Raw genomic sequence first — 25,755 nt, forward strand, 5'->3', positions numbered from 1 at the left:
GTGCTTTTTTTAAATTACTGATCAGAATTGTAGTATTCAGTCTTTACGTGGTGGTAATATGTGGTCTGGACATGGTGTTGCGGTATTTGTTCCTTGTATGTGTTATTATTCGATCACTGTGGTGGTAATATGCGGTCTGGTCATGGTGTAGCGGTATTTGTTCCTTGTATGTGATATTATTGGTCATTTTAAAAATTGAAAAATAAATAAAAATATACCTAAATTGTATTGCATATTTTAACAAATATTTAATAGGTTACAGTAGAGTAGGGCCCGGCCAAAAGTGTCTACCGTGTTATGGTGGCGGCTTAAAAAATCTTTTGGCCAAAACAAAAGCTGCCGGCTATATGTGTGATCTGGTGATGGGAACTGTTAATGTGCGATAGGTGAGAAGTGGAGTTTTTCCAAGAGAGAGCGGTGGGACTGTGGACAGTTCGAGGGGTGGAGCATGGAGGCGGGGCTGGGGTGGAGCCTGGGCGGAGTATCAAGGGGGCCCCAAAAATGTTGCCAGTATGGGGCCCCGAAATTTCTAGTGGCAGCCCTGGTAAGGGCAGAGATGGTCGTGCAGTGGATTGGTGGATCGGTGCAGGTTACTGCAGGTAGTAGGCTTGTCAGAAATGGTAGGTCTTCAGGTCCCTTTTGAAGGTTTCCACGGTAGGTGAGAGTCTGATATGTTGTGGTAGAGAGTTCCAGAGTAGGGCAGATGCGCGGGAGAAATCTTGCATGCATTTGTGGGAAGAGGAGATAAGAGTGGAGTCGAGAAGGAGATCTGACTGGAGGGTCCTTATTCCAACGTGGGTACAGTCACCAGCAGCGCTTGAAGATCCTGAAGTCTCTCCTCTGTCTCCTGGGAACTGGAGACTCCGGGGTTAAGTCTTTGCAGTCTTTTCTCCCAGTGAAGCTGGAAGCAGGAAGTAACACAGCCACTTTGCTGCGAGTCTCTGTATATTAGGCTGGCAGTTTCTCTCTGCAGCAGCAATGCTACACACACACTGAGCAGTTTACTTTGTCACACTCAGGGGTCCTGGCTTGTCAGTGTGGTGACCGGGGCTGCGTGCTCAGGTCACTGTAAGGGGATACATCTTCTCTGATTACGGAGGCTTCCAAGTCCACACTCTCACATCCAGCCTTCACTACGGCTGGTATCTCAGCCTTAGTGCCCTCACGGGGAGCACTCTCTTTCGGGGAGCGTTACGCTGAAGCCTGCTCTCTCTCTCTGGCGCACTGTCCTCTCTGTGCCTCGCGCTCTGCTCTCCCGCTCTTTTCTGACCACACCCCTCTCTCTTCCTCTCTGCCAAACGGATCGGACATTTTCAAAAGTCACCGACTTTCGGCAAAGTCGGGTTTCGTGAAACCCGATCCTAGTGTGGGATCGGCCATGAGGTCGGCGATCATCGCGCCAAAGTCGTGTTTCGTATGACGCTTTCAGCGCCATTTCTCATCCAATGAAGGAGGATGCAGTGTGTGGTCAGCGTGATGCCATAGGTCTCGGTCCCCACCATCTTAGAGAAGGGTATTACAGTGATTGGCTTGCTTTCTGCGGCGTCACAGGGGCTATAAAGGGGCATGCACGCCGACCGCCATCTTACTTCTGCCGATCTTAGCATAGGGAGAGGTTGCTGCAGCTTCATCAGAAGAAGAGATATAGTTAGGGAGGGAAGATTAACCCCGAGACTGCTTGTGCTGTAGCGATTTCCACTGTCCAACACCACCTTTTCTTTGCAGGGACAGTGGAGGTTTTTTTTTTTTGTGCATCAGCTCTGTAGCTTATTAGGCTGCCCTATAAGGCTCCCTGATAGCTGCATTGCTGTTTGTATGAAAACAGAACACATGAGCTGCGCGCACAGTGAACAAGCCTGTAGAGACATGTTCACACCACCAAGAGACTTGAAAACACAAAAAAGCACAGTAAAACCAAAAACACTCTGTTGCAAAAAAATCAGTGGACAGCAAGTGCTAGTAAAAAGATGGAAAAAACAGGGTATTTGGTTGATACGTTTTTTGCAAAAAATGTATATTAAGCCGCTCTACCAAACGTCAAGGTATACCCATATTAGAGCAGTCCTAACTAATGTATGTAAACCCTATCTGATGTATTTAAAACCTGGTCATATGTATAATACCTGTATGAGCAGGATTCAGAAAAGGAATGTCCATGTGGACACGCTGGACAGAACGGCTCCTGTGCGCACAGCTCAAAATAGAGGGGTGGAGGCCTCCCTAGTCTTGTGGACACAAGAAAACAATTATGAAAACAGAACACATGAGCTGCGCGCACAGTGAACAAGCCCGTAGAGACATGTTCACACCACCAAGAGACTTGAAAACACAAAAAAGCACAGTAAAACCAAAAACACTCTGTTGCAAAAAAATCACAGTGGACAGCAAGTGCTAGTAAAAAGATGGAAAAAACAGGGTATTTGGTTGATACGTTTTTTGCAAAAAATGTATATTAAGCCGCTCTACCAAACGTCAAGGTATACCCATATCAGAGCAGTCCTAACTAATGTATGTAAACCCTATCTGATGTATTTAAAACCTGGTCATATGTATAATACCTGTATGAGCAGGATTCAGAAAAGGAATGTCCATGTGGACACGCTGGACAGAACGGCTCCTGTGCGCACAGCTCAAAAAAGAGGGGTGGAGGCCTCCCCAGTCTTGTGGACACAAGAAAACAATTATGAAAACAGAACACATGAGCTGCGCGCACAGTGAACAAGCCCGTAGAGACATGTTCACACCACCAAGAGACTTGGACACACAAAAAAGCACAGTAAAACCAAAAACACTCTGTTGCAAAAAAATCACAGTGGACAGCAAGTGCTAGTAAAAAGATGGAAAAAACAGGGTATTTGGTTGATACGTTTTTTGCAAAAAATGTATATTAAGCCGCTCTACCAAACGTCAAGGTATACCCATATCAGAGCAGTCCTAACTAATGTATGTAAACCCTATCTGATGTATTTAAAACCTGGTCATATATATAATACCTGTATGAGCAGGACTCTTTTTTGAGCTGTGCACACAGGAGCCGTTCTGTCCAGCGTGTCCACATGGACATTCCTTTTCTGAATCCTGCTCATACAGGTATTATACATATGACCAGGTTTTAAATACATCAGATAGGGTTTACATACATTAGTTAGGACTGCTCTGATATGGGTATAGCTTGACGTTTGGTAGAGCGGCTTAATATACATTTTTTGCAAAAAACGTATCAACCAAATACCCTGTTTTTTCCATCTTTTACTAGCACTTGCTGTCCACTGTGATTTTTTTGCAACAGAGTGTTTTTGGTTTTACTGTGCTTCATTGCTGTTTGTATGCAGCTGTGCAAACCAACTGCTTTTTTAAAAGCAAAAATCCTGTTGCTCCTTTCTGCACAGCTCTCTTGTTTCTTTGTCCACACTTTTGTGTGCAGCAGTCCTTTTTACTGCTGCCATACTTTGATCATTGTTGGGAGATTGAAATTGTACTACAGCCCTTGTATTTTTTTATATATCTGCTAGCCACGTTCTGCCACTTACATTGTGTAGTGTAATACACAGGGCCTGTTTTTTTCTGCAATTTCCCCCCCAAAAAGGGAGATTTAAATTGCCAACAAGTTTCTGTACGTCAGTTCTGTTAGTCGTATATCTGCCAGCCACGTTCTGCCACTTACATTGTGTAGCGTAATACACTGGGCCTGAGATTTGTTGCTGTCTCCCCCCCCCCCAAAAAGGGAGATTTGAATTGGCACTAAGTGGATCTACGTCAGTTCTGTGTGTCGTACATCTTCCAGCCAGGTTCTGCCACTTACATTGTGTAGTGTAATACACTGGGCCTGAGTTTTGTTGCTGTCTCCCCCCCAAAAATGGGAGATTTGAATTGGCACTAAGTGGATCTACTGTACTTCAGTTCTGTTTGTCATATATCTTCCAGCCAAGTTCTGCCACTTACATTGTGTAGTGTAATACACTGGGCCTGAGTTTTGGTGCAGTCTCCCCCATAAAAAAAGGGAGATTTAAATTGCCACTAAGTGGATCTACGTCAGTTCTGCTAGTCGTATATCTGCCAGCCACGTTCTGCCACTTACATTGTGTAGTGCAGTTATTTTCAACCTTTTTTGAGCCGCGGCACACTTTTTATACTTAAAAAATCCCGGGGCACACCACCAACCAAAATGGCACAAAATGACACTAAAACAGTACATATTATACATATAGTTAATAATATAGATTCTAAATGTATTTATACTCACTCAGTGTGAAACCTGGGCCTGTTTCGATAAACACAAAAGGGATATTCTAGCAGGAATGGTGGAAAGACACACACGAAGCTCTTCCTCAACAGTTCTCAGTCTCTCCCTGTTTTTAGTTTTTATCGCAGTCAAGCTTGAGAAGCCCAGCTCACATAGATATGTGGTCGAAAATGGGAGCAATGTCAAAATAGCTTTGTTGGCCAGAATGGGGAACTCCTTGGCAACAGATAACCAAAACCTGTCCAAAGGAAGATCAGCAAACTTTAACTTTAAACCGCGATCTTGCTTCAGTTCAATGAGTTCCTCTTGCTCCTTTAAAGTCATGTCCTTTCCAGCAACGGATAATGAGCTGTATGGGTCCCTAACCCAGTCAAGGCATTCTGTGAAGGTTGAAGAGAAATAAAACGATAACTTCTCCTCAAGAGTTTTCAAATGTCTGCCAATCACCTCGCACATTGCAGCAGTGTTGTCATCATGCAGTTTCTCAGTGAGCGGGAACATCTGAAGGTTGCCACCCTGCACATGTTGCTGCCAGAGCTGCACCTTTAAATGGAATCCGTTCATTTTAACAGTGCTTGTAAGCAGGTTTTCATTTCGGCCTTGCATCCGTGTGTTTAGTTCATTCAGATATTGAAATATATCAGCCAGGTATGCCAGCTTTGCACACCACTCATCACTTGCAAGCAGCTTTGAATAATCGGACCTCTCGTTTGTCAGAAATATTTTAAGTTCCTCTCGCAACTCATACACACGGGCCAGCACTTTGCCGCGTGACAGCCACCTGACCTCCGTGTGGAGCAATAAGATTTTATGTTCCGCTCCCATTTCTGTACACAAAGACGCAAATAAGCGACATCTCAAAGGTCGTGTCTTCACAAAGTTCACTATGCGCACAACATCATCCAACACAGGAGCTAGATCTGCTGGTAAGGTCTTTGCAACGAGGGCCTCACGATGCAAGAAACAGTGGGTAACAAGAACATCTGGGTTTCTTTCTTTAACCCTACTTACAAAGCCTTTGATGCTCCCGACCATGGCTGCGGCTCCATCAGTGCAGACACCTGTGCAGTTTTCCCATGTAAGCCCACTTTTATCAAGATATTCCGATGTGACCTGGAATATTACCTCTCTTGTTGATTTTTCAGGGAGTGCCTTGCAAAATAGGAAGTTTTCTCTAATGGCTTCTCCATCCACAAAACGCACATTGGCCAACAGCTGACAATGTCCACTGATATCCGTCGACTCATCAAGTTGCAAGGCAAATTTCTTACTGATGCGCACTTTTTCCAAAACAACTGTTTCAATGTCCGCAGACATGTCATCAATCCGTCTGGCAATTGTGTTATCAGAGAGAGGCACTTTAGCTATCTCTTTGGCTGCGTCAGGGCCAAGCATCTCATTTACAATAGCTTTACAAGCTGGCAGTATTAATGTTTCTGCCACAGTGTGGGACTTTTTTGATTTAGCTATGAGTTCAGCAACAAGGTAGCTAGCTTTGAGGGCTCTCTCATTTACCTTTGTGCTTTTTCTCAAAAAAGTTGCCCCTTTCTCATTGTTTGTACGTAAGCGTACAAAATACTCCATCGGCTTGTTTTGAACGGAAGGGTGTTTCGTTTGGAGATGGCGTTTAAGCTTGCTTGGCACCATGGCGCTATTGGATAGCTTCTCACCACACACCAAGCACAGTGGTGTTGGTGCTGTCGCATCCCCAGTGAAAGTAAATCCAAATGAAAGATAGCTTTCACTGTATTGCCTTGAGCTCACCGTCTTGTCTTTTTTCTTTTGTCGACCTCTCATACTAGGGCCTTCATCTGGGTTAGAATTGTGTCCAGGGTCCTGTTCGGCATTTGCCTTTTCCATTCTCAAATACTTCTCCATCACTGCTGAGATAGTGTGCGCAGCCACACACTAATATAGAAGAGTATTACATTATCTGCCACACTTAAAGGACCTCTGCCAGGCATATTTCACTCTTGAGGGCTTAAAAAGCAGCTCTTGTGGTGATAAGAAGCTGATTTAAACCCCCCAAGAGTGAACTCCGTGAGAGCTGTATGTGTGGAATAATAACTTACCGTATATACTCGAGTATAAGCCGACCCCCCTAATTTTGCCACAAAAAACTGGGAAGACTTATTGACTCGAGTATAAGCCTAGGGTGGAAAATGCAGCAGCTACCGGTGAATTTCAAAAATAAAAATAGATGCTCCATACCGTTCATTATTGCCCCATAGCTGTGCCATATAGTGCTCTGCACCGTTCATTCTTGCCCCATAACTGTGCCATATAGTGCTCTGCACCGTTATTTCTTGCCCCATAGCTGTGCCATATAGTGCTCTGCACTGTTCATATTGCCCCATAGCTCTGCCATATAGTGCTCTGCACCGTTCATTCTTGCCCCATAACTGTGCCATATAGTGCTCTGCACCGTTCATTTTTGCCCCATAACTGTGCCATATAGTGCTCTGCACCGTTCATTATTGCCCCATAGCTGTGCCATATAGTGCTCTGCACCGTTCATTCTTGCCCCATAACTGTGCCATATAGTGCTCTGCACCGTTCATTTTTGCCCCATAACTGTGCCATATAGTGCTCTGCACCGTTCTTTCTTGCCCCATAGCTGTGCCATATAGTGCTCTGCACCATTCATTATTGCCCCATAGCTGTGCCATATAGTGCTCTGCACCATTCATTCTTGCCCCATAACTGCCATATAGTGCTCTGCACCGTTCTTTCTTGCCCCATAGCTGTACCCTATAGTGCTCTGCACCATTCATTCCTGCCCCATAACTGCCATATAGTGCTTTGCACCGTTCTTTCTTGCCCCATAACTGTGCCATATAGCGCTCTGCACCGTTCTTTCTTGACCCATAGCTGTGCCATATAGTGCTCTGCACCGTTCATTCTTGCCCCATAGCTGTGCCATATAGTGCTCTGCACCGTTCATTTTTGCCCCATATATGCTCCTTATAAAGCTCTGCCATTGCTGCTGCTGCAATAATAAAAAAAAAAAAAAAAGCCATACTCACCTCTCTTGATTGCAGCTCCCGGCGTCTCGTTCCGGCGTCTCGTCCCGGCGTCTCTCTGCTGACTGATCAGGCAGAGGGCGCCGCGCACACTATATGCGTCATCGCGCCCTCTGACCTGAACAGTCAGAGCGCAGAGACGCCGGGAAGACGGAGCGGCGCCGGGAAGACAGAACGGCGCCCGGCGGGTGGAACGCGGACAGGTGAATATAATACTCACCTAGTCCTGCCGCTCCTGACGCTGCCCCTGCCTGTCACACTGTCCCCGGGTGCCGCAGCTCTTCCTGTCAGCGGTCACTGGCACCGCTCAGAGGAATGAATATGTGGCTCCACCCCTATGGGAGTGGAGTCCATATTCATGAGTTTAATGAGCGGTCCCATGTGACCGCTGAAGAGGGGAAGAGCTGCGGCACCCAAAGACCGTGTGACGGGCAGGGGGAGCGTCAGGAGTGCCGGGACTAGGTGACTATGCCTCAGCGCCCTCTCTCCCTCACCCGCCGACCCTGCCACCCACCGTGACTCGAGTATAAGCCGAGGGGGGCACTTTCAGCCCCAAAATTTGGGCTGAAAATCTCGGCTTATACTCGAGTATATACGGTATATTACTACGGTCTGCATTTCCTGCTTGAATTGACACTAGTGACGTAGCACTCAGTTTTCTCTATAAGTAGAATAGAGCCGGCTGCAAAGTGCTACGCCACTAGAGTCAATTCAAGCAGGACATGACTGCTGAAGACCGGCAAAATATAATTTATTATTCCACACATACAGCTCTCACGGAGTTCACTCTTGGGGGTTTTAAATCAGCTTCTTATCACCACAAGAGCTGCTTTTTAAGCCCTCAAGAGTGAAATATGCCTGGCAGAGGTCCTTTCAATAAATTATTTATTTTAAAAAAGTGAAATAAAAAAGGATAACCCCCTCATATATACAATCCCATGTAACCTCATACATACAGTCCCATGTATTCACATATATATATATATATATATATATATATGTATATATATATATATATATATATATATATATACAGTCCCATGTAAACTCATACATACAGTCCCACGTATATGAGCACATAATTATCAGCACCATATACTGTGGTGATGTGCACTGTACAGCGCCACAGTATATGCTGCTGATAATTATGTGGCTCATATACTGAAATAAAGGGGTACAATGAGAAATACTATGGCCATGAGGCCAGAGTACAAGTGCCAGCTCATATACTCAGCATATGAGCTGGTACTTGTAGTACTCCAGCCTCATGACCATAGTATTTCTCATTGTACATTTCTCATTGTTATATGCAGTATACTGCTGGAGTACTAAAAGTACCAGCTCATATGCTGAGTATTCTGCCAACAGTTCATATACTCAGGCAAAAGCTCATATAGTCAGCAGCAGCTCATTAACTGTTAATGAGCTGTTGCTGACTTAATAATTATACACAGCATTATTGGCGGGCATTACCTTGGCGGCAGGCAAATGCGAGAGTCTCTCCGCTCTCAGGATGACGCGCCGACCTCGGTGACGTCAATAAGTCGCGCGAGCATTCAAAGCTCGCGCATGTGTTATTCCGTGACTGCGCATCGCTGCGCATTGCCGGGGAACAAAACAAAGGGGGCACCATAGTTTGGGGAACGTTCCCTGCGGCACACCCGACCATGTGTCGCGGCACACTAGTGTGCCGTGGAACACTGGTAAAAAATCACTGCACTACACAATGTAAGTGGCAGAACGTGCCACTCCTCCTCGGACCCGTAGAAGCGCAGGAGAGCAAAACGGCTGTCGTCCTTCTTGATAGGCCATATTTATACCTCCCTAAATGGGCTGATTACCCCCACAGGGCCGTGGTCACCACTTGGCGCAAGCACCCGTGCGAGTGCCGTTTGCCTGGACAGGTGGGTGTGCCCACTCTTGGGCGACGGCACTGGCACAGGGTCCCTCATAGTACAATGAAGTGTCTCTGATGGTGGTGATGCACAACCAACGTCAGACACACCGTCGTAATATGAGGGGCCCTGTGCCAGTACCGCCGCCCACGAGAGAGTGTCCCCCCCGCTCGAACAGTGCTCACAACAGTGCGAAGGGTCAGAATCAACCAACGCATTTCGAGGTGGGACGCACCTCTTCGTCGTTAGGCACACAGGGGCTCTCCAAACGTGACATGGTGTCCGCTAATGATTGGAGCTAATTTTCCATTTAAAAAGCCAAATGGCGTGCCTTCCCTTCCGAGCCCTGCCGTGCGCCTAAACAGTGGTTTACCCCCACATATGGGGTATCTGCATACTCAGGACAAACTGGACAACAACATTTGGTGTCCAATTTCTCCTATTACCCTTGGCAAAATAGGAAATTCCAGGCTAAAAAATCATTTTTGAGGAAAGAAAAATTATTTTTTATTTTCATGGCTCTGCGTTATAAACTTCTGTGAAGCACCTGGGGGTTTAAAGTGCTCAATATGCATCTAGATAAGTTCCTTGGGGGGTCTAGTTTCCAAAATGGGGTCACTTGTGGGGGATCTCCAATGTTTAGGCACACAGGGGCTCTCCAAACGCGACATGGTGTCCGCTAACAATTGGAGCTAATTTTCCATTCAAAAAGTCAAATGGCACGCCTTCCCTTCCGAGCCCTGCCGTGTGCCCAAACAGTGGTTTACCCCCACATATGAGGTATCGGTGTACTCGGGAGAAATTCCCCAACAAATTTTATGATCCATTTTATCCTATTGCCCATGTGAAAATGAAAAAATTGAGGCGAAAAGAATTTTTTGTGTGAAAAAAAAAGTACTTTTTCATTTTTACAGATCAATTTGTGAAGCACCTGAGGGTTTAAAGTGCTCACTAGGCATCTAGATAAGTTCCTTGGGGGGTCTAGTTTTCAAAATGGGGTCACTTGTGGGGGAGCGCCAATGTTTAGGCACACAGGGTCTCTCCAAACGCGACATGGTGTTTGCTAACGATGGAGATAATTTTTCATTCAAAAAGTCAAATGGCGCTCCTTCCCTTCCGAGCCTTACCATGTGCCCAAACAGTGGTTTACCCCTACATATGAGGTATCAACATACTCAGGAGAAATTGCCCAACAAATTTTAGGATCCATTTTATCCTGTTACCCATGTGAAAATGAAAAAATTGAGGCTAAAAGAATTTTTTTGTGAAAAAAAAGTACTTTTTCATTTTTACGGATCAATTTGTGAAGCACCTGGGGGTTTAAAGTGCTCACTATGCATCTAGATAAGTTCCTTGGGGTGTCTAGTTTCCAAAATGGGGTCACTTGTGGGGGAGCTCCAATTTTTAGGCACACGGGGGCTCTCCAAACGTGACATGGTGTCCGCTAAAGAGTGGAGCCAATTTTTTATTCAAAAAATCAAATGGCGCTCCTTCCCTTCCAAGCCCTGCCGTGCGCCCAAACAGTGGTTTACCCCCACATATGAGGTATCAGCGTACTCAGGACAAAATGGACAACAACTTTCGTGGTTCACTTTCTCCTTTTACTATTGGGAAAATAAAAAAATTGTTGCTAAAAGATAATTTTTGTGACTAAAAAGTTAAATGTTCATTTTTTCCTTCCATGTTGCTTCTGCTGCTGTGAAGCACCTGAAGGGTTAATAAACTTCTTGAATGTGGTTTTGAGTACCTTGAGGGGTGCAGTTTTTAGAATGGTGTCACTTTTGGGTATTTTCAGCCATATAGACCCCTCAAACTGACTTCAAATGTGAGGTGGTCCCTAAAAAAATGGTTTTGTAAATTTCGTTGTAAAAATGAGAAATCGCTGGTCAAATTTTAACCCTTATAACTTCCTAGCAAAAAAAAATTTTGTTTCCAAAATTGTGCTGATGTAAAGTATACATGTGGGAAATGTTATTTATTAACTATTTTGTGTCACATAACTCTCTAGTTTAACAGAATAAAAATTCAAAATGTGAAAATTGCGAAATTTTCAAAATTTTCGCCAAATTTCCGTTTTTATCACAAATAAACGCAGAATTTATTGACCTAAATTTACCACTAACATGAAGCCCAATATGTCACGAAAAAAGAATCTCAGAACAGCTAGGATCCGTTGAAGCGTTCCTGAGTTATTACCTCATAAAGGGACACTGGTCAGAATTGCAAAAAACGGCAAGGTCTTTAAGGTCAAAATAGGCTGGGTCATGAAGGGGTTAACAACAATGCAGACAAGGCAGCCCATGACCAGACAGGCCATTCTGGCATTTGCCAGAATTGCCAGATGGCCAGTCCGGCCCTGTTTGGACGTCTAGGGGGCACTTTGCGGCTGGACTGAGGTTCGTGCAGCACCCGGATGGCTCTGTCATTAAATTGCGCAAAGTCCAGGTCAGGGTTTTGCAAGGCCAGGATGCGCAGCTGTGTCCTGTGGGTGCTGGACAGGAGACCCTCAATGAACTGTTCTGCAGCGGTGCGGGTGTCAAGGGTGGTTTTAAGTCTGGCAAATATCACCTGCACAGTTCCTTTATCCATGTTTGGCTAGGATTTCACTAGGGCTGCACCTATCAATTGTCTAGTTAGAATGTTGACCTTCTGATGCTCTGTCAGGGGGTGTACCTCAAATAGGCTGCAGAGCCTCTCCTTAAAGTCACTTATTGTATGGGACTCCCCAGAATATTGTGAAAGCCAGGCCGCTCCAGGAATAAAGGGCATGGACAGCGGCATGATGGGCGCTGTAGCTGCAGGGTGATCCGGCCAGCTGGTAGAAGCTTCGGGGCCTGGTGGCAGTATTGGGCCTGCAGGTGCGCCTGCACGGGGACTGGGGTACCATGGTGCTGGCGGCTGCATCCAACCCGAGGTCTTGGGGCATCTCCGGGCCTGCGACTGCGTCCGTCGCCAATTCCCCTCTTGAGTCAGACATAGCTTGTCCCTTGTGCCTACCTTGTAGAGGCCCGGCATCTCTCCTGCGCGTGGTCCGCAGCGGTTCCTCCTCTGAACGGACAGGCGCCTCTCCCGGTCCTCCATCCAGGGCTTTGTGGCACAACGTCCTCACTCACAGCTCCGTTGTGCAACGTCCTCACTTGCCGTGTTGCGGTGTTGCTACCCAAGGTCTCCACTTCCGGCTCTGCTGTACCACGTCCTCACTTGCGGCTTCTTTCGCAACACGGCACCAGCTTCCTCTTGGCACTCTTTTTGATCGCTCCACCCACGAAGGTACGCCCCTTCTTCTCCTCACGCTCCACGCGGCACGGCAATGGCGGTTTTGGTACAATGTCTCAGTCCAATAGTCTCACAATAGATCCTGCTCGTGACGCCAAGTTGAGTCGCCCGCCTGGGCCTTGGGGTACTTGGTTCCGGGTCTGGTCTTAAAGGGGATGTCATGGTGGCTGCGATCCGGTCCATGGCCCTGGGCGCCCAATAAAAGGGGGACTGGTCTTTTTAGAGGAATTGTGGATAAAGTCTATTGTTCATGATGCTACCTGTGATTCTTGGTTAATAGGGACTGACGCTGCTTAAAGGGGTCCTCTGGGGTGATGTTGTTGCAGCACGATGATAGCACTTCCCACAGTTGAAGCGGCGTCACCAGGGCTCCCAAGGTGTGTGGCAAGGATGATGTATGCCGACGAATAAGTGGAGGACGCAGAGTTGTAAAGTCTTTACCTGGTTTACTGGTGGTAGTAGGCCAAAGTCCAGAGTACCGGCCACAGGTACAAAAGGAGTCCAGACAGCCCTGAAACAAGTGGAAATACCCTTGGCAGGTCAGGTTAGGATCCTTCCACTTTGCTCTCACTATTATTTCCTTGCTATATGAAGTGTCCTAACAAGGTCCTAGTTCTTTATTGTCCTGGGACAGTACCTGTATGGAAGGCAGCTTGAGCCGTTCCTTCTGGGGTCTCTGCATGGTGACTGGCCTTCCACGAAATGTTCGCAGAACCCCACCACAGTGGCGGAAACCCTGGGCAGCAGCAGCGGCGGACACCCCTGGGCAGCAGCGGCGTCTGGAACCCCCTCATCCCAGCCTGCAGCAACGGTACCGTTAAGGTATAAACGCATTATAAGATGCACCCCCATTCCCCACCATATTTGGGGGGGGGGGAAATGCATTTTATAATGCGTAAAATACAGTATTTAGTATTTGTATCCACTCATACATTTAGTCACTTTCTTGACTAACCATAGTGTTATACCATACTCGCAGTGTCTTTATGTAAAATTACATTTGTTCTTACTTGATAGTATTCAGATATTTTCAATACACTGTTGACAGCATTATGCAGCACGTCTCCCTACCTAACCTTGACATATGTCACTTTTACTAAATACAACTATGTTATGCGCCCTTTTTTCTTATTTTTGTGCTTCTCCCACACATTTTATACTTGACAAATGTTTTTTTAACATTTTCATACATTGTTCTATTGACTTTTTTTCCAGTTATCTGGTGTTTTGCTCCCTCTAATGCTCAGATTAGTTTTTCTTCGGAATTCATATCCTAGACGTATGCACATACTTCCTGTATTTATAAAATTACATAATTTATAACCTTGTGTACCTACAGTGCCTTGCGATAGTATTCGGCTCCCTTGAACTTTTTAACTTTTTCCCATATATCATGCTTGAAACATAAAGATACCAAATGTAATTTTTTGGTGAAGAATCAGCAACAAGTGGAACACAATTGTAAAGTTGAACGAAATTTATTGGTTATTTAAAATTTTTGTGGAAATTCAAAAACTGAAAAGTGGGGCGTGCAATATTATTTAGATGGTCAGAAGGCCACAGGTAGATGTTAGAAATATTTCCGCACGGGTATTATTTCTTACGTGTATTTGTGCGCCATCATATTCCACAGAAAATTCCCTATCAGTATGTCTTTGGAGTGTGGGAGGAAACCGGAGTACCCGGAGGAAACCCACGCAATCACTGGGAGAACATACAAACTCCATGCAGATGTTTTCCTTAGTGACATTTAAACCCAGGATCCCAGTGCTGCAAAGCAACAGTGCTAACCACTGAGCCACCGTGCTGCCCAAGTACAGATTTGATGATGGACTTGCTGTACTTTCTTCAGGGCACTAGATGTATATGGTGCCCTAATGACAGATTGGAAAAATGCATCGTTTTCTGATGCTGCGAGCAGCCCTGGATAGTCCACGCCGGCAGGATGAAATAATCCGTCGGAAGATGGAACCTATGAGAGGAGATATAAAACTAAAGTAAGTACGGTAATAGGATGATCATTGTCAGACATCATACATGTGACAATCCCACCACTGACAGATAACATCTTCTCCACATGAATTATTCTCACTGGCCAACATCAAACAACATAGACCTTATTATCACACTTACGTCTTCTAGGTTCTCGCTCTTCTACTATTTTGGCATTTTTCTCTCCTGCCAGTTTTATTGCAGACTTATTTTTCTTCTCAACTAAAAATTCATATAAAAAAAAAAAAAACAAGTCAGTGATCATTGTCAGTCATCATACATGTGGCAATTGTACCGCTGGGAGTTAACATCTGCTCATGAATAATTCTCAATCTCCGACATCATACAGCATAGACCTTATTGTCACACTTACTTCTGCTAGGTTCTGTCTCTGCTACTATATCTGGGTCTTGATCTTCTCCCAGTTTTAATGCAGTTGTTTTTTTTGTCTCAACTGGAAATTTATGTAAAAAAGTCAGAAAAACAAGTCAATAATTATTGGTAGTCATAGATGTGAAAATCCCACCATTGACATAGAGAGATGAGCGAGTGTGCCCGTTACTCAAGTTTTCCGAGCATGCTCCAGTGTTCTCCGATTATTTTGGGAGTGCTCGGAAATTCAAATTTAGTCCCTGCAGCTGCATGATTTGCGGCTGCTAGACAGCCTGAATACATGTGGGGATTGTCTTTTTTTAGGAAATCCCCACATGTATTCAGGCTGTCTAGTAGTCACAAATCATGCAGCTGAGGGGACTAAAACTTAATTTCCGAGCACGCCCAAAATATTCGTAGAACACCTGAGCATGATTGGAAAACTCGAGTACGAGCACACTCGCCCATCACTATATATAATATATCCTCCTCGTGAATTAATCTCAGTCGCTAACATCAGACAACATAGACCTCATTGTCACACTTACCTCTGCTAGGTTCTGTCTCTGCTACTATTTCTGGGTCTTGCTCTTCTCCCAGTTTTAATTCAGATGTATTTTTCTTCTCAACTGGAAATTCATATAAAAAAGTGAGAAAAACAAGTCAATAATCATTGTTAGTCATGGATGTTAAAATCCCACCAGTGACATGTAATATATCCTCCTCGTGAATTATTCTCAGTCGCCAACATCAGACAACATAGACCTCATTGTCACACTTACATCTGCTAGGTTGTGTCTCTGCTAATATTTCTGGGTCTTGCTCTTCTCCCAGTTTTAATTCAGATGTATTTTTCTTCTCAACTGGAAATTCATGTAAAAAAGTGAGAAATGCAAGTCAATGATCATTGTTAGTAATAGATGTGAAAATCCCACAATTGACATATAGTGATGAGCAAGTGTGCTCGTTACTCGAGTTTTCCGAGCATGCTTGGGTTTTCTCTGAATATTTTGGGCATGCTCGGAAATTATATTTTAATCACCGCAGCTGCATGATTTGCAGCTGCTAGACAGCCTGAATACATGTGGGGATTGCCCGTTTTTTTGGAAATCCTCACATGTATTCAGGCTATCAAGCACTCTCAAATCATGCAGCTGCAGGGACTAAAACTTAATTTCAGAGCACGCCCAAACTACTCAGAGAACACCCGAGCATGTTCGGAAAACTCGAGTAACGAGCACACTTGCTCATCACTAATTGGGGAAGGGCCAAAGAGCACAGGCGCATGTGCACTACAGTATTTTGATCTGCCTTCAGCAGGGCAGAGGAAAGTGTGCCTGCGCAGGAACGTAATGGGGGAACACTGTGTGGATGACATAGGACGCATCATCCACATGAAGCAGAGAAGGAGAACGGCATCGTAAGAAGAGAGGAGGCTCTGGATCAAGAACAGTAACGCCCATCAGTCCGGACTGCACCATCAGTGAGTATAATAAAATGTCTTTTGTTTTTTGAAGGGCAGCTTGCAGACTTATATACAGAAATTCCAGAATGCTGAAGCACGGAGCTGATAGGTGGTGTTCTTAGGTTATAGGGGAAAAATCTGCTGACATGTTCCCTTCAATATGACATTAGTTGCAGCAGTGTTATCATATAATCATTACATAAAACATCTGTGTCACATTAAGAGTACATATAGGGTTAGTTTGGGGCCTGATCGAGCCATGGGCACAGTATTTGTGATCAGTATCCGGCATCAGACTGCATGGCCTCTTATACCTTTTAATGCACAGAACAAAAGAGTGAAAATTTTGTACATTAAAGTGTTGGATTGTTGTTTATTTTAAAGGCACAAAAAAGCAGTGATTTTCTGAGCCCTCATGTAATATTTACATTACACCTATTGGTCAGTGGCGACATCAAGATGTCCTATAGACCTGCACATACCTGACAATATGGGAGATGGTGTCTTGTTGTTTTTAGCAGTGAAATACTCACTATCACCATCATTTGTAGAAGGAGAAGATTCTTTCTGCCTGTTTGGTAGAAGAAAAATAAATAAATTACAAGTAAAAGCAATTAAAAGTAAAAAGACTCCTTTCTGTATGGACAGTTAGGACACTTGGACAAAATGGAGGGGATACCTTGCACAGGACTGCCTTCTATCAGCAAGAATGAAGAATAACTAGTATTAAAGGGCTTTAATAAAATGGAAATTAAAGGCTGGTCACAATTATCAACTGTTATCACCAGCGTTATCACAAGCCAGACCCTACAGTGATGATCAATCATGGGGTGGTGGGTTCTGGATGTAGTATTGTGTCATGTGCGTCTTGTATTTGGTATTCTGAAGATATGTCAGTACTATACCCCATAATAATAATAATCTACTCACACGTCTGAGAGTTTTGTGCTGGTCTCTAGAGAAGAAACTGGAGATGGCTCATGATCTTCATTGCTCATCATCCTGGTATTGGTGGCAAATATCTGAAATACATAGAGTAAAATCAAATATATATATGTAGTATTTTAACCCCTTCACGCCGCGGCCCTTTTTCATTTTTGCGTTTTAGTTTTTCGCTCCCCTCCTTCCCAGAGCCATATCTTTTTTTTATTTTTCTGTCAATATGGTCATGTGAGGGCTTATTTTTTGTGGGACGAGTTGTCCTTTTGATCAACACCATTGGTTTTACAATGTCTGGTACTAGAAAATGGGAAAAAAATTCCAAGTGTGGTGAAATTGCAAAAAAAGTGCAATCTCACACTTGTTTTTTGTTTGTCTTTTTTGCTAGGTTCACTAAATGCTAAAACCGACCTGATATTATGATTCTCCAGGTCATTACGAGTTCATAGACACCAAACATGACTAGGTTATTTTTTATCTAAGTGGTGAAAAAAATTCAGAACTTTGCTAAAAAAATGCGCCATATTCCAATACCCATAGCGTCTCCATTTTTCGTGATCTGGGGTCGGGTGAGGGCTTATTTTTTGTGTGCCAAGCTGACATTTTTAATGATAACACTTTTGTGCAGATACGTTCTTTTGATCGCCCGTTATTGCATTTTCAGGCAATGTCGCGGCGACCAAAAAAACGTAATTCTGGGGTTTCAATTTTTTTTCTCGCTACGCTGTTTAGCGATCAGGTTAATGCTTTTTTTTAATTGATAGATCGGGCGATTCTGAACGCGGCGATACCAAATATGTGTAGGTTTGATTTTTTTTTTACTGTTTTGTTTTGGATGGGGCAAAAGGGGGGTGATTTAAACTTTTTATATTTTTTTATTTTTTTCAGATTTTTAAAAACATTTTTTTAAACTTGCCATGCTTCAATAGCCTCCATGGGATGCTAGAAGCTGGCACAACTCGATCGGCTCAGCTACATTCCAGCGATCATCAGATTGCTGCTATGTAGCTGAATTGCAGGCTTGCTATGAGCGCCGACCACAGGGTGGCGCTCACAGCAGGCTGGCATCAGTAACCATAGAGGTCTCAAGGACCTCCATGGTTAGCATCCTGATGCATCGCTGACCCCCTATCATATGACGGGGGTCGGCGATGCACTCATTTCCGGCCGCGTGGCCGGAAGCGGTAGGTAAATGCCGCTGTGAGTGTTTGACAGCGGCATTCAACAGGTTAATAGCGGCAGGTGGATCGCGATTCCACCTGCCGCTATTGCGCACACATATCAGCTGTACATAACAGCTGATATGTCGCGACTTTGATGTGGGCTCAGCTCCGGAGCCCACATCAAAGGGAGAGACACGACATGTGCCGTACTAGTACGGGGCATGTCGTGAAGGGGTTAATACTATTTTTAGTTATAGTTTTGTGGATTTACTGATCATATACTTACCTTAGAAAGTCTTTGAGAAGATAATACATCGTTTAGGCTTTCTTTCCAACCAATGACTTCACCCTTATGTGAATGCATAGGTTTGAGTCTCCTATTGCCAGCTACAAAGTACAAGTATTAGCAGAGATTATTAATATAGTCACAGTCACCATGTTATTACTAATAATGATGGGAACATATTGTCACATAAAATGAAAGACAAGACAAACGGCAGCTTTAACCAGATGACGTCTTATTCTACTTACTGTGAAAGTAGTGAGTGTCCTCCTCTGAGTTAAGATTTGGCCTAAACTGCGGCTTCTGATTTTGAAGGTTCTCAAAATCTAACTTACTCAGGAATGGATGACTCTTGATTTCATTTGCTCCTCCTGGAAACAGAAGACAAGAAAAAAGTGATTCAGACAATGTTAGGAGGACTGTACATTTTATGTTAATCTAAACTGAAGACATAGCAGAGCCAACATATACTGTAAGTCCTGGCATGGGGATGGGGAATAGACAAGAAGGTAAAGCAGAGACCTCAGTGCTCATCCTCATGGAAATTATCTATTTGTAAGGTCACAGAGGAGTTATAAGTCATTATTAATACTACTATATACATTACCTGTCCCGAGTCTACGTCTTGGATTTTTCCTGAGCAGCTGAGTTATGATGTTTTCAGCATCGGGATGAAGAGCAAAATTTTTAAATTTCAAAGTGATGTCATCTGTTATATAAAAAGTAATTATTACAGAAAAGAAAGTCTCTACATTTACTATCATTTAAAAACAAATTATCAAAAACAACAAGTAACTAAACCAAAGAATGAACCTAACAACTGAACCAAATTATTATGGCATCACACAGTAGTCAGATTATTTTACTTACCCGTGACGATTCTGTAGAAAATATCTTTTGTACATCTTCCTTTAAATGGCACATGGCCGGTAAGAAATTTATATAAGATGATCCCTATTGCCCACCAGTCAATAGGCCTTCCATAGCCCTCCAGTAAGAGGACTTCTGGGGCTACATAAGACAAGGTGCCAATCGTCTGGAAACCAACAGAACAATAAGAAGATGATCAATGAAAATAACTTTGACAACTAATATCAGTGGAAAAGTTTTCCATGTGAAAAATATCATAGAATCAGAAATTGATCAGATCTGTAAAGAATACGTTTTTTATGTATAGCTAACCTTATAATCACTGAACTCTCTGGTGATTTCTTTAGTTCGAGCCTTGTAAATGTCTGATGTTGGTCTCATGAGTCCGAGTTTTGAAAGCCCAAAATCGGTGACTTTGATGTGTCCAGTTGATGATACCAGGAGGCTGTGAAAGAAAAGATATTGTCAGCCCTAAGTAATAACCCGTAGACTGTATACCAAACTATAACTGTCTTTCCCTGTATTAAACTGCTGCATTTACTTACTTCTCAGGCTTCAAGTCTCGGTGAACCACACCATAGCTGTGCAGATATTCCACAGCAAGAACCGTTTCCGCAATGTACATGCGGGCCAAGTCAAGGGGTAAACGACCATATAACTTTATGAGACTGCTACAGTCTCCTCCTAGAGCAGAAAGCAAATATGACAGGTAAGGGTTTGCTACAATGTAAATTACACATGATGAGTGTGAATGAGAAATAAGCTGAGACATTGGGGCAGGGAGTCAATCATAGAGATACACTGTGTGCTGTAGAATGCATACTGTATACTGCAGACTAGTCATGTGATGTAGAGCGTATACTACAGAGTAGTCCTATACAAAAAGAGAGCTCAGATCTGCCCCCTGCTGGTAAACTCTTACATTGCACTGTGACAGCAGGTGACCTGGAGGCGAGCTGCTCTAAGCACTCATCGTCCCCATTTCATGTCAATGGTTTGCTATGGCTGCAGAAGACTACTATCCTTGCCATTATGGTACTTCTGTGAAGGTCAGTGTGTAGCTTGGCTTCATAGGGGACCAAGATTTTCACCATATTCTGCAATATGCATATTGCAGTACATAGGAAGTGCGATTATATAATCACATGTTCAGGTCCCTTATGGAGACTAAAAAATAAAATAATAATAAAAATATTTGGGGAAAGAAAATTAAATCTGAAAATCATTCTTCCATTCAAGATAAATAATAAAAAAACAAAAAACTCAGATGGAATTGCAGTGTTTTTGTTGTCCCAACATCAGAAAAAAAATGCAATAAGAAGCAATGAAAATTATTATCTGTCAGAAAGATGTAACCCTCCTAAACTGTTCTTATGTAGATTAATGAAATATAAATACCTTGGTACCTTTATATATTTAAGCAGATATGGGCTGGATATAGATACAGTGGATATATCTTACCTGCTTCAAAGTCCATGACCATACACAGATGTGTTTCAGTTGGGAAGGAACAAAGCGTGGAGACCACAAAGGGACAATCAGAGAATATTGCGATATCCCTTTCCAGATAGGCCCTTTCAAGATAGGATGGATGATCCAGGTTTCTCCTGGCTTGTTTCTTCATGGCGTATACCTTGTTTGTGTCTTTATGACGCACTAAGTGGACGACCCTGTAGAGGAGAAAAATCCATAATTTATACAGAATTCTTACTAACAGTCTGTCTATATGTCAAAAGATCTTTTGTACTATTAGTTAATAGTGAAGAGCGAATATACTCGTTACTCGGGTTTTCTGAGGATGCTCGGGTGTTCTCCAAGTATTTTGGCGTGCTCGGAGATTTAGTTTGTATCACCGCAGCTGAATGATTTGCGGCTGTTAGACAACCTGAATACATGTGGGGAGTGCCTGTTTGTTAGGAAAACCCCACATGTATTCAGGCTGTCTTGCAGCCGCAAATCATGCAGCTGCGGCGACACAAACTAAATCTCCGAGCATGCTTGGAAATCTCAAGTAACGAGCATACGCACTCATCACTAATAGTTAATACTAGATGTATGGCCGTCACTAGAAATCAATATCTGGAAATACACAAAATAACTCAGCAGGAATGATCACTTATGGGAGGTATTCATCCATATCACATCATAACTGAGCTGAATCGTGACAAATAGATGTGGACTAGATGACTAGATGTAGATTAGATCTAGTGCAAAGTGATATCAATAACAACAGATCGGCTCACAAAAAACCAGTCCTTACAAAGCTCCATCGGATGAAAAATTAAAAATGTTTCAGATCTTGGACAACAGTAATATTTAGACGTAGACTCATATACAGGAATTTCCCCAAGGCAGGAGGACATATAGACAGAGGATTCATCATAAGAAGTTTGGAAATAATGTAGCTTATCCATAAAGCTCACCCATAAGATCCACTGCTGATCTCTTTGATCTGGGTAAAGTCGCTCATGTTTGGTTTACTCATAGGGTTCAATGATCTGATCACGGCCTAGAATGATAAGAAATGACAATGAGACATAAAAGTTGCAGGAAAATAAAAGCTGCAGATGCAGGAACTTTTCCCCTACATTATGTCCCTGCAGATTACACTGCAGCAGATGTAGAGGACATGATACTAGCAGGACGCTTCCCAGATACTATTATATTATAGGGATATCCTCCATGCACATATATCATTGTACTGGAGGGGATGGTAAGGGACATCACACTGAGGAGACAGGAATAGTAATAACAGGTCCAATCTACATTAAGAATAGAATTAACCCGCTGCCCTATGGGGTGTAACATGTGATATGTAATTCATACCCCGTTATCTGATGATATACAGAGGTCTTCTCTGATACTTACACTGGCAGATTCGGGGATCTCTGGTGTCTCAGATATTCCACCGTCAGCAGTTGCCGGCTCAGTTGTCTCTAATATAATGATAAAATAATGAAGAGACATCATGTATTAGATATCAATATTTAATAAATAACACATCGATATAAGGAAGGAAAGACAAGTAAATGGTATAATACTAGTTATATGGATATTCTGCACATACTGTATATAACTATGGCACATCCATAGATAGATATACTCTACCATAAATGTGTGATTGTTCTGGGTCTGACAATGACTTGAATGGGGACCCTATGAGGTTCCTTGTGCATTTTGGGGCTGAGAAGATCTCAGAAGAGAATCAGAGGGGTTTTCAGAATTGCATGGGCCTTCTCTATTATAGTCTATAGGAGGTCCAGGAGCCGTCACTGGCCTCATACATAGAATGAAGAGTAAATTTATATATTCTCTGATATCTCCATAATTTTAATGTTTGTAGGAATATGAGATGATCAGCTTACCTTCAATCGTTTTTAGCCGTGGCTCACTGGTATTGGGGTCAGCGATATTTCGTTGTTGCCCCTCTTTGGAGTCACCGTCCGGTGTTTCCTAATGGATATAATACGTACAAGTAATACAACTTTTACAAATACTTAATTACAGTACACAAAAGACAGAAAGGACTAAACCTGAATTTACATAATTGCGGTATTGCTTGGAATATACACCACCGCTCCGTCCAGTAAATCCACATTAATATATAAGGGACTTGTATATACAACAGTTCTCCAATATCATCTATTACCAGAACTGCAGCATTTACAAGCAGGCAGATTGTGAAGATAAAGTGAGACAGATGTGATATGAAAGGTCCGCACCACTGAGTACAGCACAGACTGTCTCCACAGAGGATGGAGCAGAGACGGGCGGCCATGACATATCCTGTATCTGCCGGTAGCGGACTGTGAGGCTTCTAATATGAGAAATATGACATTCTGCTATATGACGAGTAATCTGGAGAAGATCAGACAAGATAGACATGAGATATAGAAGATGACGGATTCTTACCAAATGCTTCAGTGAGGGGGCCATAAATTCTAGTACATCCAGGAACTTTTGGGCCAATTTTTTTATAAAGGCCAGATCTCCACTTTGGGATCTTTCTTCAGCCTATAAAAATTGAAATAAACATAAAAGGAAAATCATGAGAGAAAGTAGAGACTATAGGACACTATTTATGTCACAATTTTACTCCTGCAATCTTCAGCTACAATTAATACATATATGGATATTTCGTATAAGCGATAAATTAAATTGCTCTTGGCCAAAATACATATTTCATGTAAATAAACTTGTTATAAATATTATTCATTATTATTTTATACGCTTTGCCCAGTTTGTCTGTTACTTGCCTGTTGTACTAATGTCCTGATGCTCATATGTAAATGCTCAAGATATTCTGAGCTTATACGACCTCGGTGGTATTTGGTCAGGCAGTCGCTCACTAGCTTCATAACCATCCGGTAAGTGAAGCTGAGGACGCCATCGGGTAGTGGTAGCACAATGTCAGGGGCATAGGTGGTAAGAATCCCCTGGAGTAGTGCCAACACTTCAAGTTTATGTGAAGAAATTCCAGACATTTCAAGCAAATCCAAGCGCAGTCAGTATATCACCAGCTTCGCAGCCAATCACTGACAACAATGACTCCTGGGAAGTAAGCACTTGGTTAAGTAGTGGCGGTGCCTTATGATGTCATCATGGAATCTTGTGGAGGAATGTTAACATTTCATCGGTGATGTCATCATGGAATCCGGGGATGGAATCTTTACCCAATTAGATCCTTGAAAGTATAGGTACGTCCAAGGTTGTGTCCCTGTCTTTTTTAGGCAGCGCCAGAGCCCGCATCTCTACCCGCACATGACAGCTGATTTGATCATGTCATGACCCACAAATAGATGCAGATGGATTTCGGCTGTCAACCACTTAAATGCCGCTGACAATCACTGACAACAGCATTTAAGACGTGTTGACCGAAGCCATGTCACAAGTCTTGCTCATGAGCGCCCTTGTCACATGATTCTAGGGTTGCGATGGGTGGTAACGACAGCTGGGGGTCTGCAGAAGGCCAGTGTGAATGTCCATTGGTCACATTTTATGTACGCCGACTCATGGCCGGCGTTCAGATTTTGTTTTCCACCACATAAGTAAAAGAGAACCTATATATGTTTGGTATCTGCATTCTCATACTGACCCGTAGAATCATATTACCAGGTCAGTTTTAGCATTCATTGAACATTTTAAATAAAAAAAAAAAAACTGTGGAATTGCACTTTTTTTGCAATTTCACCGCACTTCAAATTTTTTCCCCGTTTTCAAGTACAATATATGCAATCTATGGTGTCATTAAAAACTACAACTCGGCCTGCAAAAAACAAGCCCTCATAGGCTATATTTATGGTAAAAAGGAAGGGGAGAAAAAAAACGAAAGCACAAAAACGGAAAATCGCAAGGTGGTGAAGGAGTTAAAGGGGCATCTCACCATAAAAGGAAGTTGCCTAGCAACATTCTAGTAACAATTAAGGTGGCAACATTATGGGTTGAGCATCAGAACCAGAATCAGGGAAAGAGGAAAAAACTCTTTGCTCTTCTAATCAGGCTTTAATATCCGTCTTTCCCCCCAAAAATGATTTTAAACAGGTTTTGGATGCTACATATTCTTTGCATGTGTAAACATTTACTTTTTTTACATATTGTGACCAGGGTGGACTGGGAGTAAAATTCAGCCCTGGCATTTTAGAGCATGCAGGCCCACACTATCACCGCCCCCTTCCCCAGCTTGTATTTTATGATTATTATCCATTATTATTTTATATGATTTGCCCAGTTTGTCTGTTACTTGCCTGTTGTACTAATGTCCTGATGTTCATCTGTAAATGCTCAACATATTCTGAGCTTGCTTGACCTCGGTAGAATTTGGTCAGGCAGTCGCTCACTAGCTTCATAACCATCCGGTAAGTGAAGCTGAGGACGCCATCGGGTAGAAGTGGCATAGTGTCAGGGTTATACTTCTTAAGAATCTTCCGGAGTAGTACCCACACTATAAATTTATCTGCTAAAATGCCAGACATTTCAAGCAAATCCAATCGCAGTCAGTATATCACCAGCTTCGCAGCCAATCACTGACAACAGTGACTCCTGGGCAGTAAGCACTTGGTTAAGTAGTGGCAGTGCATTATGATGTCATAATGTTAACAATTCATCAGTCATGTCATCAAGGAATCTGGTGATGCAATCTTAAAGGGGCATCTCACCATAAAAGGAAGTTGCCTAGCAATAATTAAAGTGTCAACACCATAGGCTGAGCATCAGTTTCAAACTCAGGCATGGAGG

The 25,755-nt window shown here is 43.1% G+C and overlaps 2 protein-coding genes and 2 long non-coding RNA genes across 4 annotated transcripts; all 4 read right to left on the reverse strand.

The window, feature by feature from the left end:
• Nucleotides 1-4,243: 4,243 nt before the first annotated feature.
• LOC138655152 (SCAN domain-containing protein 3-like) lies at nt 4,244-6,121 on the reverse strand. The gene has a single exon (XM_069743561.1). It carries the CDS (start codon nt 6,119-6,121, stop codon nt 4,244-4,246), a length of 1,878 nt encoding a protein of 625 aa, XP_069599662.1.
• A 7,798-nt stretch (nt 6,122-13,919) lies between these two features.
• On the reverse strand, nt 13,920-15,432 carry LOC138655153 (uncharacterized). The gene is made up of 4 exons (XR_011316721.1): nt 15,350-15,432; nt 14,803-14,883; nt 14,571-14,651; nt 13,920-14,409 (listed from the first exon to the last, which is right to left on the reverse strand). It is a non-coding gene; the product is annotated as an uncharacterized lncRNA (long non-coding RNA).
• A 119-nt stretch (nt 15,433-15,551) lies between these two features.
• On the reverse strand, nt 15,552-21,991 carry LOC138655154 (microtubule-associated serine/threonine-protein kinase 3-like). The gene is made up of 11 exons (XM_069743562.1): nt 21,945-21,991; nt 20,983-21,191; nt 20,067-20,205; nt 19,834-19,966; nt 19,522-19,687; nt 19,259-19,360; nt 18,900-19,022; nt 18,655-18,755; nt 17,197-17,288; nt 16,749-16,837; nt 15,552-15,664 (listed from the first exon to the last, which is right to left on the reverse strand). The coding sequence occupies exons 1-11, from the start codon at nt 21,989-21,991 to the stop codon at nt 15,552-15,554; spliced, it is 1,314 nt and encodes a 437-aa protein (XP_069599663.1).
• Nucleotides 21,992-22,388: 397 nt separating this feature from the next.
• Nucleotides 22,389-23,530, reverse strand: LOC138655151 (uncharacterized). Its single transcript, XR_011316720.1, has 3 exons — nt 23,434-23,530; nt 22,887-22,974; nt 22,389-22,457 (listed from the first exon to the last, which is right to left on the reverse strand). It is a non-coding gene; the product is annotated as an uncharacterized lncRNA (long non-coding RNA).
• Nucleotides 23,531-25,755: the final 2,225 nt, after the last annotated feature.

Source organism: Ranitomeya imitator, unplaced genomic scaffold, assembly GCF_032444005.1.
Source record: "Ranitomeya imitator isolate aRanImi1 unplaced genomic scaffold, aRanImi1.pri SCAFFOLD_1267, whole genome shotgun sequence".
NCBI lineage: Eukaryota > Metazoa > Chordata > Amphibia > Anura > Dendrobatidae > Ranitomeya > Ranitomeya imitator.